Genomic DNA, 15,372 nt, shown 5'->3' on the forward strand with positions numbered 1-15,372 from the left:
CCCCTGGATTTGTTTTTTCTCCCTGCTGTCAGAATTCTTTATAGTCTTTGCCAGCTTATTTGAAGACTTGATTGCTACTTTTTCTTAGTCCGTCTCTGAGATGCAGGTCTGTAAAGTGGCTGTCAGTGATCTTGAAGTGTTACACAGCTTACAATGGCTGCTGTAACTACCAGTGTTCATATCAATATCATTTCTCTTGTACTTTTTTTTTTTTTTTTTTTTTTTTTGGTGGGGTGGGGTGGGGGGGTTGTCATATTGCACGTCTCCCAAGATTGTAGCCATTATCTTTTCTCTGTAATTTTTTTTGTAGTAATTTATTTTAATTTCCTGCACCTTTTTGTAAACAAATCTTTCAACTTCAGCAAAGCACAGTCACCCAGTCTCTACTTCTACAGCCCTGCCACTTAACTCTTACTGAGACCTGGATCAATAAGAGACTGCAGCATGGTGATCAGCTGAGATGAGAAACTGTGATTGTGTTATACTTTTTTTTTTATATATAAATCATGCTCTGAAAGGACGGTATGTTTGATTCGGGGTCAGAAGTAGTCCCTCAAATCAGTAATGACTTTGGTGACTGATTATAGATTACAAAGGTAAATTGGCTCAGAGATCAGTGTGGTTACCTTTTCTCCAGGAGAGTGCAGAGATCCACCTGCAGCAGCATGCTTTGCAGGTGGGTGGTTTAAAAAGTCGGGATGGGAAAAGAAATTGGTCACTGCGTAGACAATTTGTGCCAAAGAGAGACCACTATTAACGCTTCCCTCCCGTTTGTGCTCCTCTGCCTCAGAAACATTGCCTCCACTTTAGAGGCATCGGTACAGTTCCCCTGTGATGGGATACTGTGGGGTGACTCAAAGGCTGCTGCATTCAAAATGTTCTCAGTGTTGTCTTTACACCAAATACTGCATCCGATCAGATGTTTCCATCGGCTGTTTAATGAATCTGTTGACAATACCCTCTTCTCTCCCAGATTTGTTTGTGAATTGTGTATTTTTCAAACTCATTAGGTATTTTTTAGCATAGAAAGTGTGCATTAGATTAATAAGCCTCATTTGCATGAGCATGGCCTAAATTTTTAATTGCTCAACAAATATTCATCAGATGCAGTTACTCCAGCAAAAATAGAGCTTTAACAAACACCACAACCAGCATTTGCCTTTTCATCTTTGCAGCTAGTTTTGTCCTGCCCCTCGATTCATCTTGTTATGTAAAACACGGCGACTTGAACCCGTTCTGTGAGGTAATCAGGGAATTATTATATGAGAATATTTTATATAAAGACTTCCACACCTGGAACAAAACTGGGTTGCTAGCTAGTAATCAGGTTAGACAGTGGGTTTTATTTATGGTGGAAGTACTGCAAGAAGCAAGCAGTGCTTAAATTTTAAACAATATAACATTATCTGCTGGATCTTGGAGACGTGTGGTCTGGCAGATCTTCAAAGCTTCTTTTTCCTGCTGAAGAAACTGTTGAGTAGACGGTTCTTGAAGGCTTCGTCTTTGGCTGGATGGACCTTTGTCTTTGCTTGTCTCCAGCTTCAGCCGGGGACGTCAATCTTCCATCCAAGCACACAAACAAACACATCTTGCTGCTTCAAAGGTGGCTACCTTGTGCTTAACAGAGCAGAGTGTCCTTGGTGGTGCCTGTCAGAGGCAGCCTCAGCTGTCAGGCAGATTTAAGATGGCAGAGCTGCGGACTACCGTCGTATTCAGGGAGAGGTGTCCTCTGCGAGATGCTTTAGCCGCATTGACACGCGTCCCCTGTTTTTAACTGAAAACAAGGGGAGATCCACAGATTAGAGGTGGCTTTGGGAACTGTTAACAGACTGATTAGCGAGCATCTGAAATCATTCATTAAATGAAAGTATGGATTATTTCTCCATGTAGATCAACCTGTATCAAGATTCTTATCCTCAGCTGATTGAATATTGTGCATTCATAATGAAGCCTCTTTTTTTTTTCTCTCTCGCTCTTTCTGTGGAGGAAGCACCGTGTGATTACCCATACTTATGTGACACATCTGTATTATCCACTTAGTACTTGGAGACAAACAGTAGATCAAAACCATGTCATCAAATCATCAACACAAGGAAAAGGCAAGTAAGAGAGGGGAAGAACACATTAGTAAGACTCTGTTCGCCTGCCGCTTTGGTTATGCGTTTCATAGTCTATCTTGAGACATTTGTAACCTCTCGTTCCTCTACTGTCAAACAGTCAAGTATGGAAATGAAACTATAGCCGCAGTAATCTCTTAATCATCTGGTATCAGGCTATAATTATCTGATGGCTTCACCTGAGCCAGTTTATTTTAACCTTTGCTAAGCATTAGTTGAACCCACATTGAGCCCTACATGTGGCCCACATTTTCTCCTATTTGAGGTCTTGAAAGGTGGGCTGTTCAATACAAAGGGAAATCTCCTGCATTTGTCTTTCAATGAGGCCAGCTCTCAGGTTGCTAAAGCGGATACTCCCCCGCCACAGTTTTTAAACCAAGACGAGATCTGAAGCAAATGTAAAGCATTGTATGAAAACCCTCATGTGTTTAAAACGGGGGGAAAAAGGCAGGCCTTCACACATTCATTAAACGAGCGCTAATCTTCTTTCATTCTTTGGAACCGGCTTATTTTATGTTTGTTTCACAGACAGATAAAGATGCCTAAGCCCTTCATTTCAGATATTCTCTCTTCCCACATAGTGTTTGAGTAGGCTTTAATCACACTCTCGTTCTTGGAGGCTTTGATTTATGGGAAAAATCCTGCATTATTGTATCCCCAGCGTGATGCAATAAACTGCAGGCCTGTAGTTGAGTGTTACGCAGCAGTATCGCTCATTCATCACTAATGGAAATTAAAATGTGTGCACAAACACTGAAAGTAATCCTCAGGATACAACGCAGTTTTCTGGGGGGTTACATTTCAGTGGCAGACTCCACTCTAAACCTGACATGAGCACAGCAACTGCAACTTCTACAGTTTTTTCCTCCCTAAAAGAATTTAAATTGAATGAATTTGGGAGGCTCGAATGGGACAAACTGCTTGGACACAGATTGAGTTGATAAGAAAGATTTCCATAAGTGCTGTAATCAATAACTAATCTCCTGTCCCTAATGAGGATGAATGGAGACATTTTAGTGAAGACTGTCATCAACCCTTCCTGCAAATGATTTGGCCACTTTCTGAAACTTACGTTAAATCTTGTGCAGAGCTCTGGGAGGTTTTGTCCCAGCACGACAGCAGCAAGTGTGGACTCAGTTTTTCCTTACTGTAAAATGTCAAATTAAATTTTTCCCCCCCTGAAGGCAGCGAGAGGGCATGCAGGAAGAGAAAATCCCGAATGAGATTTTATGAATTCTTAAGCTGAGCTTTGATATGTATGAATGCCATCACCCCAAATGCCTTTCAAATGAACTTTTCTAACATCAGAAGTCTGTACTGTCCATCAGGAATCCTGATCAAGACTCTCCTTCTTCTCCTCTTTAGTGTCTGCGGACATTGGTGGGCCACACAGGGGGCGTGTGGTCATCCCAGATGCGAGACAACATTATCATCAGCGGCTCGACTGATCGCACACTCAAGGTCTGGAACGCAGAGACGGGAGAATGTATCCATACCCTCTATGGGCATACCTCAACAGTGCGCTGCATGCACCTACATGAGAAAAGGTACGGAGCAGCTCACTGCTGTGCTTTAAGCCCAAGCTTGAAGGCTCTATGATGCTTTCGATGAGATGAAGATTTGCCCGATCAGTCTTGAGCTGAAATGAGTAGAAAATGTTTTTCATAATAAATTTAGTTTAAGCCTTTTTTTCAGGCTAAACTTATCAAATACTACCAGGTTCCACTAACTGTTGCTTTCATCGCTCGTGTGTGATATTAAACTGATTTTCTTTGCGTTTTAGATAAACAGAAAAGCGTTTTGTGCTATTGATATAGCAATCTCTGAAAATAATAGTTTTGTTAGTGTCATCCTTAAATGGGTCAATTTTAGTATTGTAGTGAGCTTTGCCAATTGTGTACTGCTGTGTGAAACTGTGCGCCTTCCTGTTTAAGAAATTGTCATGTTTTATTTAACCCTTAGATGTTGTTTTTCTTCAAAATCTTTAAAAGTTGTAATATATTCATATTCCAGGTATTCCTCATAAAATGTTTGTAACATGAGGCCATTTCTATTTTTATTTATTTTTTCATTAATTAAAAAAAAAAATGCAGTTTTTGTATCACTACCCCGCTCTTCCATAAGTGGGGTCAAAAATGACCCCAAGCAGTTCCTCTGGAATCTTCTATGAAACTTTAATTCTTAGCAACTCTGACTGTCCCACTTACACTTCTGATGGATCAAGAATTCATTTTTACACAGTAACAGACATGATTTATAGTCAGGGCTGCACATAAGTGGTCCGCAGGTGTGCATTCGGTGTCAAAATAAAAGTATTCCAAGAAATTCCGAGAATATGCGCTTCTTTTGCAGTGGAGGAACACCAAAGTAATTGCTTACGGAGCTTGCTTCTTCGACATCTTTAAGAGTTCTGAACAAATGTCTGTCCTCCTCCAGATTATCTTATGTACGCAAACGCGCGTTGCAACTTGTTATCTGGTGCGTGTCTTTTATTTTGACAGCGAATGCGCACCTGCGGACCATTTATGATGTATTTTTTTTGTTTGTTACATATCTAAAGTAACATGGCTGCCATGAGGCCAGCTAGAATCCCTGTGGCCCTACAAATGATCCAGGCCCATCGGAGGAAATGGATATTGAGTCTAACAGGATGAATTAGACGGCCAGGGCTTGCACCTGGGTTTAGTACTGTCTCCCCAATAGATGCATGGAAGATGCTCATGTCTGATAATATAATAGAAGAGGTGCTGACATGCACAAACATGGAGCCGTGAAGAGTAGCCACAGACAGGGGAAAGGTTTGAAAAAATGTAATCAAACTTAAGCTCCTAGCCTTCATTTGATTGACCATTCTTGCAGGAAGTGAGAAGAACTGGGATGTACCAGGTGGTGTGCTTTTTGGGAGTCCTCTGCATAACCCATTGTACAAGGCCACTATGTCAATTCAAAGATTTAAAGATATTCGCCGTTTCTTGCACTTTGATGCCAAGAGGACCAGAGCCTACCGACTGAAAACAAACCACATGGTAGCTTTCCGCTACATATGGGGCCTGTTCCTGGTCAACTGCAGGCAGAAATTCATCCTCAGTGATTGAGTTACAGTGGATGAACAACTTGTGCCTTTCAGAGGGAAGGCCCAGCTTCTGCAGTATATGCCGAGCAAGCATACAAGAGTGATACAAAAACTCCAATATCTTAAAATTAATGAAAAAATAAATAAAAATGCAAAGGGCCTCATGTCACAAACATGTTTTATGAGGAATACCTCAAATATGAAAATATAACTCTTCGTTTTAAAGATTTTGAAGAATAACAACAGAGTTTATAGCAAAAGGCATTGATTTTATTTGGGGTCATTTTTGACCCCACTCGTGGAAGAGTGTAGGTATTGGTAGGTTGTGCATCCAAGGGTTAATACTCTTGTTTTCTTGCTGGTAGGAACGCTGGCTCTGCCTGATCTGTGCCTGAAATCAAAGTTGATCCACACATGAGCAAAGTGCTGAAATGAGTACCGGTTACCTCATGTCATGTCTGTGTGTGTCGTTCAGTTTTATACACGAGTATAGACTTTACTTATTTATTTTTATCCTTTTGTAGAAAAAGGTCCAAACATGTTGCCTGACCTTGTTCATGGATTTCAAAATTGGCTTCAAGTGCTAATAAGAATTAAATGAAACCTTTTTTTTTTCCCCATAATTTGTATAACTAGGGATAAGATTTTACTTCAGTCTTTTTCCCCCAGTGTCTTAACAATAAGAGTCCATCTACTACAGTCTAAGCTTTTATTTTGAAAGTTCTTGGTAGAGACAAGCTTTTTTTTTTTTTTTTTTTTTTTTTTTTGCATGTGTACAGCATATTAGGCACCAGTGCCTCTTTTGTCTGTTTATTAGATGTAAGGCTACAGGGAGCATCTAGTTAGCATAGCTTGGCAGAAACAGTGAATCTGTCTGTCTCAAACATTTACAGCAGTCCAGCAGCATCTCCAAAGCTCACAAACTCATGTTTCACATGTTTTTTTTGGCTCTACTGTACTCTATGGGATAAATATTCGTTTTAATTGGTGTAAAAAACCATATAACTTTCAGAAATAAGAAACACAGGATAGATTAATCCTTGAATGTTCCTTATGATTCATCACACCCACATTTACAGCCATCCCATCTGGTAAATAAGAGCAACTGTACAACGGTAAAAGAGGACAGCATCTATGAAAGAGAGCATGTGGTTTCATAGTGATTAAATGGACCCTGTGAGGCGACTTAAGTGAACTGCTGCTCACTTATTCACTCAGTATCACACTCTGGAGACTCCAAGTGCTCTTTTCGCCTTAGGGCCCACCAAGGTTTTTGTGTAGCATTTGATTACTCACTCAGTGGAAATGCTGTGAGCTGCTGGTAGATGGTGAATAACATGTTGGTGATTTCTATCTGTGTAGCACCGTGAGGCGTTTAATAAATAGAGTATGGGCTGTGTGTATCTACAGCATGTTTTGTTTTGTTTTATTTTATTTTATTTTATGTATTTATTTATTTTTGGCTAAATTGAAATAGCCCGTAGAAAATTTAAGGTCAAATGCGGAGAGATGCCCGTCTTAGTCCTTACTGAAGTGTCTTGAAGCTGATGGAAGTTGATGAAAGTATTGACCTTAAGTGTGATAATCTGAAAAATGTTCAACTTGAGTAACTGTCACTCTAAAAGGAGTTTCTCTTCCTGTAACCGGTAATATATATTTCCATTCAGGGTGAATTCGCAGATCAGGGCGGCTGTTAAAGACAGGTGTGGGGGTTTATTTCTACATTCATGTATGAACATGAATGTGATGCTGTGGGTTACTCATTGTCAGAGTAGTGAGGATCCGTGCATACGTGCCTCATTATTCTGTCAGTGCATTTACCATATTATGAATGAGCAGTTGTGTGGAGTATTGAATTTAATCTTGGAGAATGGATGACTTTAAATGCACGTTACATCTGTGGGAAAGCAGCTCAGCATAAAGGCAGCTATTGAATTCACGGTGGTTTGAACTGATTACTGCACCCGTACTCATCATCTCTCTCATTCATTCCTGAATCTCTCCTGAATATCTGTGTTGTGCTACGGTTACCTTTCTCACTGTCTGCGTTTGTGTCATGCAGGGTGGTCAGTGGATCTCGTGATGCCACGCTGCGCGTCTGGGACATTGATTCAGGTCAGTGTTTACACGTCCTCATGGGCCACGTGGCGGCAGTGCGCTGCGTCCAGTATGACGGGCGACGGGTGGTCAGCGGTGCCTACGACTTCATGGTGAAAGTTTGGGACCCCGAGATGGAGACCTGCCTCCACACGCTGCAAGGCCACACAAACAGAGTGTACTCATTACAGGTGAGGCCTCCCACAGCATTAAAGAAAAGACTGGTGTATACCAATCAACCTTGGAGCCAAATGAAATGTACGAGTTACTTTGTTTTAGAGTCTTTGAGAACTTGTATAAAAACATTCTCGTTTATGACGCAATGAATCAGATGCAGTTGGTAGTTTTTAGGTCCATATATGTAAGAACTCGTCTAACTACATTATTGTAAGGGCTGTCTGTAAGACTGATGTGAGCATAAAAGAGGCTTTAACCATGTTTGACTATTGTCAAAGGGCCGGATTTGCTAATCTAAAAGAAATAGCACAAGGCTTCAATAAGCATAAAGCAAGCCGGTTGTGTGCGTGACTTTCTACCAGAATTTATGAGCAACCAGTTCATCTCAGCCTTAACGAGAGTAGGACAGATTAAGGTGGCAAGCAAACACATGTGGGTTTGAGTGATCTACTAAAAACACAGCTTGTTGCTTACAATTTGTCAAACATAATACAGTCGTTAGTTTTATGCATGCATTTCTCTCTCAGCACGGCAGCATAGGCCAGAGACGGTGGAAGTTTTCTGTGGTAGAAACAATGATGTACTGGAGGAATGGGAGAAAATTTAAATAAACATTTCAAAATTACAATATCCAATCTTTTCTGCAAATGTGACACCTCTCCTACACTATTGGTGGAAGTTCTGTGGGTGGCTCAGGTGTACTAGTTTTATTTTATTGTATTTATCCGCGACACCTTAAAGGCTGGTCCGTGAAAATATTGTCGGGCATAAACTGGTCCGTGGCGCAAAAAAGGTTGGAGACCGCTGTTTTAAAGGAAAAGTTTATCAAAGCTCTGCTTAACTTCTTGAAAAGAACTACAAGCCAAAAGACTGAAGGGCTGAAAGACATTTTGGCACAGTGGGCATGCATAATTTCCTTAAGTTGATAGTTGCAGGCTGTCTTTGATTTACACCAGCAAATTAAGAACCGTGTGCCTTGACAGTGGATGTTTTAACACCTTTTTGTGTTTAAAAACAAGTGGAGAAAATCCTGAAACTAGTTATGTCAAATGCAAATCTAGGTTTGACCTTCTGTTCTTTAAATGTTGAAATAACAGTGCAATTAGCAGCAAACTGATTACCTCGAACTTTTCCTTTTTTGATCCCCAAACTTTGGTGACGCAACAACAGGTGACTCAAGTAACACTTAAGGGAAAACAGTCATAAAGATGCTTTCACGCTCATGGCAGTTGTCATATGTTTGTGTCACCAGAGTGGTTTGTGCTATTAAGAGTACACAGGTTAATTTTAAATGAAGAGCTTCTAAACGGGCCTTTTTACTGTACACTTTTCCTCTTAACTGTCCTAAACTGTAGGAAGTTCACTGCCGCGTGTCCTCCAAGGACTTCTGTGGAGTGAAATATTGCTTGTTAGGCTCAGGCAATTGCTTTAAACCTGTGGTGCACAAAAACAACAGATCTCTCTTTTTGCATGAATTTTTTAGTCCTTTATCTTATATTCATGTGCAATTCTATATTCTTAATTTATTATGTCCCAGCATATATGTGTGCTGTTTGTTCGTTTGGAGGAAGGGGGGAAAAAGTTTATACCCGTTTGTCCTCTAATATGTCCTCTCTTCTCATCCACTCTGTGTGATGACAGAGCACTTTAGCTGGTGCCATAACCCTCACAGAGGAGGCTGATTACTGCACTGATAGATTGGTTTTTGTGCCATGCTGCTTTGATAGACTTTTAAAGTGTTGGTTCTCTCCAACTAGATTTGGGAAGCAGCAGAAAAGCTTTAACAGATCAATACTGTGCATCCATTTTAAATGGGTTTAGTCTAAGGTTAATAGAAACAAAGTACGCAGTGTTGAAATGTGAGGTGCTTTTGCCGTCAACTCCAACTTCAAGTGACAGTTTTGGTTATCTAGAGGCGGCCGTTTGATTTTCAGACAATTTAAACGTATTCATTGTTTCTGTAGTTCGATGGGATCCACGTCGTGAGCGGCTCATTGGATACGTCTATAAGGGTCTGGGACGTGGAGACGGGCAACTGCATCCACACGCTAACGGGCCACCAGTCCCTCACCAGTGGCATGGAGCTCAAAGACAACATCCTGGTCTCAGGCAATGCAGACTCCACCGTCAAGATCTGGGATATCAAGACTGGCCAGTGCCTCCAAACACTGCAAGGTGAGGAAAGTGAAGTATGAACAGTGTGAGAGTTACTGTAAAACTTCTGGAAAACCAGAGGCTGTCTCAGCTGTTATTGAAATCTAATTACATTTTAATGACAGGTTTAACTTTTCATGACTACATCTCACACTTTTCTGAGTCCATCATGTTGGCAAAGCTGCGGGTAGTTGTTGCTGCAATGGAAGTCTCCAGGACCACACACGGGCAAAACACGTTGTAGGATACATACGAAACTGCTGCACATTTACTGCTGTTTGGATAAACCCTAAAAGAATAAAAGTGTTCTTTGTACTGCATTCAGCTGAGTACTCACACAGCAGCTGGTGCATTGTCTCCCACTCAGAAGAGCTTGACCTTAGTGGCTCCAACGTTTTTGGGTGTTGTTGGAGGATGTTTGCTTATCACTTCCAAATTTCTGTGTTTATTTGCTGGGAGTCATGCGATCAGACTCTTAGCTGTTTTATTCTGATAAAATAATTTCAGATGTGGTCTTATGCGCAGACCTTACAGTAAAAAATCAGTACAAAGGTCTCATGTGACAGGACAGCCAGGCTACATCAGAGATTTTGGGGATGTAACTCTTATATTTTCTTTCTCTCTTAACTTTCTGTCCTGTCTTGATGTGCTACTGTTTTCATACCACTAGACTTGGTTATGTTGTACTCAAAGCAGCTACACCTAAGGTGGCTGCAAAACAACTTGACTGAAATGTAGACTTATAGATCCATGAATAAATGACTTAAAGTGTAGAAAAGTGGCAATGCTAGCCTTGGAGGATAACAACAACAAAAAACACGTTAGATGGGACTCTGTTTGATACTGACAGTCCAATTAAAAATCCATCTAAATTACCTGTTTGTGTGTGTAAGTGGAGCAGAACTGAGCCAACACCTTGCAAGCCTGCTGGTCCTGATTACAGTCTCATTTCCTTTGTGTCTGAATAGTTCTAACTCCATTAGCAGCACTGGTGCCTCACAGGATGTTGGAAATCCTTTGGCTGAATAGCAGTGGCAACCAGCAGTGCCCCACTCCTAACCGCCCTCATTAGCAAACTCCAAACCCGCATGCGGGTGCTGCGTCCACAGCGCACACAGCAGCCCAACAAAGGATGGTCGTATAAGAGCCTTAAGAGAGCAGGAGGGACGGCGTGCAGGGAGGGAGACTGTGGGTCTGTCTGGTGAAGAGAGGTGACTACAGTAAAAGACTGAGGGCCCGGGAACTTTGTAGGTCATATAATTAGGTCAGCAGACAATTTCTGCCATTCATTAGTGTGTTTTGATAAGACAATAGGCCAACAACAAGGCTGTCACTGTCAGCTCGAGAGCGCATAGGTAATCACGGAGCAGAGTGCTTTGTTGTGGTAATGGGAAGAGCAGAGGGAGGAGAGAGACAAGCTGGGGGTTGGTGCAGAGCAGTATTGTGTAGCCGGGTAAATAACTCAGCCTTTGAACTAATCAGAGACGGAAACAGAAAAGATGCGAACGCTTGTTCAGAGATTTCAGCAGGTTTCGTCGGTGAAAGGTTGTGTATCCTGAAACAAGTTAAATGCATCTGAGCTCACAATTCAGTCAAAATCAGTTCATTTGCCTGCACTCGACTCTGCACTCGTTTTTGTTTTCGCTTTAATTGATTTAATTAAGGTATGATTTTCAAGCCTGAAGGAGTCACGCATACAGTCACAAATAAACTCACTTCAGCCACTACACGCTTTAACCGGTATGTACTGGCACCAAACAGACCAGACAAAGGTGTAGCTGAAGCTGCTTAGCGTCTGTGACAGACAGGAATGAGCCCTGGCAGCTCGTCCTAAAGCCTGCCAGCTGTACGAAGATCTCATTGTCACAGCACCGTCAGGAGTAGGAGCTCTTCTTTCACCTCACAGGCTGACAGAGGTCTTGCTTTCAGATCTTTCCCTGTATCTGGGTTCTTCATTATTTTTAAATTCACCCATTCTTTATGTGCCAGTAGACTAGCACGTTTGACCAACATTTTCCACGAGCTTTGGTAGAAAGGGATTCCCCTATGTTACAGGTTTTAGGACCTGACTGATCCACACACATTTACTGGAAACTTTAACCTGAATGTAACTGTTTTAAGCCATGAAAAAAAAGACTTTTCTTTACCTCGTCCCACTAAATATAAGTATCTTTGTGTCTTCAGGTCCTCACAAGCACCAGAGCGCCGTGACGTGCCTCCAGTTCAACAAGAACTTTGTCATCACCAGCTCGGACGATGGCACGGTCAAACTGTGGGACTTGAAGACCGGTGAGTTCATCCGTAACCTGGTGACTCTGGAAAGTGGCGGAAGCGGCGGTGTGGTGTGGCGCATCCGGGCCTCCAACACCAAGCTGGTGTGCGCGGTTGGTAGCCGCAACGGCACAGAGGAGACCAAGCTGCTGGTCCTGGACTTTGACGTAGATATGAAGTGAGAGGGAGCACGGTGGGGAAGGTCGAAGAGAGCGAACCGCACAGGAAGGAGTAGAGAGGGAATGGGAGACCTGGAAACTGGAGAGCCAACATCCAAATGCTAGAACCACAACCACCAACAGTGGGCTGTCCTGTCCTCTACCATCATCTTCCCACGTCCCCCCCCTGCTTTTTTGGGCAAATGTTACTGACAAAGAGACACACCCTCACCTGTTCAGCCCCTGCTTTTGAGCCCCTTCCACCAGCACAAGGTGGAGCCTAAAGGGGGATCGGGTTGGAAACGAGGCGAGGAGGGCGGAGCACGACTGGTCTGTCCCTTGATTGGCTGTGAGAAAGAAGAGGAAGAGGGGAAAAAAAGAGGAACGGCCGAAAATGACTGAACTCTTTTGAAGTGACTCTCAATCCTTTCAGTTTGGGGGCAGCTTCACTCAGAGACTTAGTTTCGCTCAAGCCTGACAGATTTTGACATGTACAGAGATATATTATTTTTTAAAAGCCCCTCCCACCCTCTGTAACCCCCTCCCATCAGTGTGCCCCCCCCCCCCCCCCCCCAAAAAAAAAAAAAAGACAAACACACACATACACTCAAAAGGCTGACCGGAAAGTGGGAAACGTTGACCGTAGGTTAAGGCTGAGAAAGGTGGATTTTCCACACCTAAAGAGCTGCTCGGTGTAGCCTGTTCAGGCTAGTTTCTCGTCACTCCATTTCTGTTCCTGTTTGTTTCTCCCCTTCTGTAGTCTGATTTCTTTAAAATAACGCACACAAACACAACTGTGAATTTCAACACCTCTTTGGTTTATCATATGAAAGGTTTTGTTTTTTCCGCCTTTTCTCACTGTTGCCAACAGCAACAAATCCCAGTATTAGAAACCTGCCCTGTTTAGGTTTGCCATCTTTGTCACAAGGGTTTATTTTGTTTTGATTTGTTTTCTTCCTTTCTGTTTTCTACATACCTGGGTTCGGAGCGCCGTCTCCACATGAACATCAATGCTGTCCAGATTTTTCCAGAGTCTAGCTGGGGTGGTTTCCTCAATGCCAGTGCTGTGACGAGAAGAAGAAAAGGTCCTTTGCTCTAGGCGCTGTGGATTAATGCCCCCCTGAACCCCACTCGTCCCCCTCCCTTCCCCTCTACCGTTTTCCCCCCCAGTGGCCAAACTGTATTTATGCTGCTAGATGAATGGGGAAAAAGAAAGAGAGAGATGGAACTTTTACTTGCTGTGACGTTTTAGTCCCAGGCAAAATTCCAAATTGAACTCTATGTTTGGACTTACAGAAACAAAATATGAGAAAAAAAGGTAACATCCAGCTTTTTATTTTCTGTTTTGTTTTTGCCACTGAAACTTGAGCCAAACGTGCCTCTACGAGGCCGAGAGGAGGGAGCGTGTCCGACAGATACCGGCGGGGAGCGCCCGCAGAGAGGAAACAAGGGGATGTACACTGTTGGCGTGCGTGCGTGTGCATGAGTGCGTGTGTTTAGCGTGTTAATGGGCAACTTGTAAACACATTCCTTGGGACAAAGCTCTTTCGGCCTGTTCTTTGGGGAAATGTACAAATGCTGTTCAGACTGGCAAAGACAAAAAAAGCGAAAATATAAAAAAAAAAAAAAAATCCTAGCAGATGTATCGATTTTTAACAGGTGAATGAAAGAACTGTCCATATCCGTGCGTGTGATTGTTGTTCCGTTCAAAGATGTCTGAAGCAACAGAGGAGACCATCACAAGCATCAACTGACAGGCGGAGCTGCCGGGAGTCTTAGTGTTACATGTGTCACAGTCGAAATCACCCAGACGGCCTCGCGGGTCGTCATGGGGGGAGAAATTTTAACAAAACAAAAAAATCCCACAAAGGCAACAAAACATGAACAGAAACATTGTAGCCAAACAAAAACCGTCCCAATCTCCAAGAGTCACAACTCAAGCTGAACTGTGAAAGTGGTATAACACTGTATATTAAAAAAAAAAAGAAAACAATCTTGCTCTATCTCCTCTTGTTGTTTTCTCCCTCTGATTTTAATTTATGATCTGGTTTGAGAAATCAGATTTGTTGCAGGTGATTTCATTTCTTTTTTTCTTTGTTTTTTTCCAGTTCATGTAAACTGCCTGGCAAAAAAGAAAACGGACAGAAAAAACCTTAAAGGGATTGTGTATTTGTTTGATTCACTTAGAATTTTATTTTCTTATAACTTAAGTGCAATAAAATGTGGGTTTTTCTTTTTTCATTTCAAGCTGACAGTTGTCTGTTTTTGTTACCTGTATGAAGGCATCTTATGTGTTCAATAAAGCAAATTATTTGGTAATTACATCCACAAGGGAATAATTTTAAACATTAATCACAGCGCAGTCTTAGTCTTCTAGTTTTGTCGACGGTGTGATCAGAGCACCTTCACAAAAACAGATATCTGACTTCAGTTTAGTCTCCCCTTCAAGATGGGCTTCTTATGTCGCTCTGCACCATTTCCAGCACTCCACTGCCACTCCTGACCACTTAAAATGCGCACGCTTTCATGTGACGTCCTGCGCAGTTTTCAAACAATAACTTTTCAATTTGTCCCATTTCCCAGAAAATAAAATCAAAGTATCAGAGAGACAAATCTGTGGACTAATGCGAGATTTTCAGTAGTGACTTTATGTCCAGTTGCTGATGAAAAGAGCAGCTAAGGGCATTTTTCATTCCGCCATTATAATTTGTCGCTCCGGCAGGTGAGCGCGGGGTGTGGATCCATGTTTGTGAACACGAAAAGTTAGCGTAACATTATTTTCAAATTGATAACAATAGGGGAATCTACTAAACCTCAGATGAGTTTAAATCTCTGACTTTGAATTCAAAGTCAAGGTCAGTGTTCAGCTTTAATGAAAAATCACTTAGGGTTTTTACATTTTTACCACGGGTGCAGCTCCTATAGGAGGCTGAGGACACTGCCAGTACTTTTCTTTCAATAACGGAGGAAGGAGGCGGCCACTGACTGGTTGTTTGATCGCAAGAAGCTACAGACATGTAGATGACAGTCCTCAAAATCATCCACAGGCACTCCAGAGGACCAGTGCACAGTCATGTTTAAGCCATAAGGTTATGTCAGTGTAACAAGCATGCTCCTCGGCACCCAACTTTGTGTTTGGCTATTATACCAAACAGTAATAATTCTCAGTGTGAAGCAAGATTTTCAGGTATGTATTAAAATCATAAACACTCAAGGTTCATAAAAGGACTTCTAGAGGGCGATCAGGATATCTTCATGCCATCCAGAAGAACTGGACAACGAAATGACCTTCAAGGATTTTTAGCAGTATCAATAAGTAATATAA

The 15,372-nt window shown here is 42.0% G+C and overlaps 1 protein-coding gene across 3 annotated transcripts in view; it reads left to right on the forward strand.

Moving 5' to 3' along the window:
* The window catches only part of fbxw7 (F-box and WD repeat domain containing 7), a 113,592-nt gene extending 99,221 nt beyond the window's left edge, over positions 1–14,371 (forward strand). For all 3 annotated transcript variants that reach the window (XM_085458985.1, XM_085458987.1, XM_085458986.1), the window contains 4 exons: positions 3,483–3,664; positions 7,253–7,478; positions 9,429–9,639; positions 11,803–14,371. In XM_085458985.1, the coding sequence (XP_085315111.1) occupies positions 3,483–3,664; positions 7,253–7,478; positions 9,429–9,639; positions 11,803–12,071 (888 nt within the window). In that variant the 3' untranslated portion in view covers positions 12,072–14,371. The remainder of the gene's footprint in view (positions 1–3,482; positions 3,665–7,252; positions 7,479–9,428; positions 9,640–11,802) is intronic.
* Positions 14,372–15,372: the final 1,001 nt, after the last annotated feature.

This window comes from Copadichromis virginalis, linkage group LG6 (genome assembly GCF_057382275.1).
Source record: "Copadichromis virginalis isolate Kocher_CV1m ecotype Utaka linkage group LG6, C_Virginalis_male_GT1.1, whole genome shotgun sequence".
In the NCBI taxonomy this organism is placed as follows: domain Eukaryota; kingdom Metazoa; phylum Chordata; class Actinopteri; order Cichliformes; family Cichlidae; genus Copadichromis; species Copadichromis virginalis.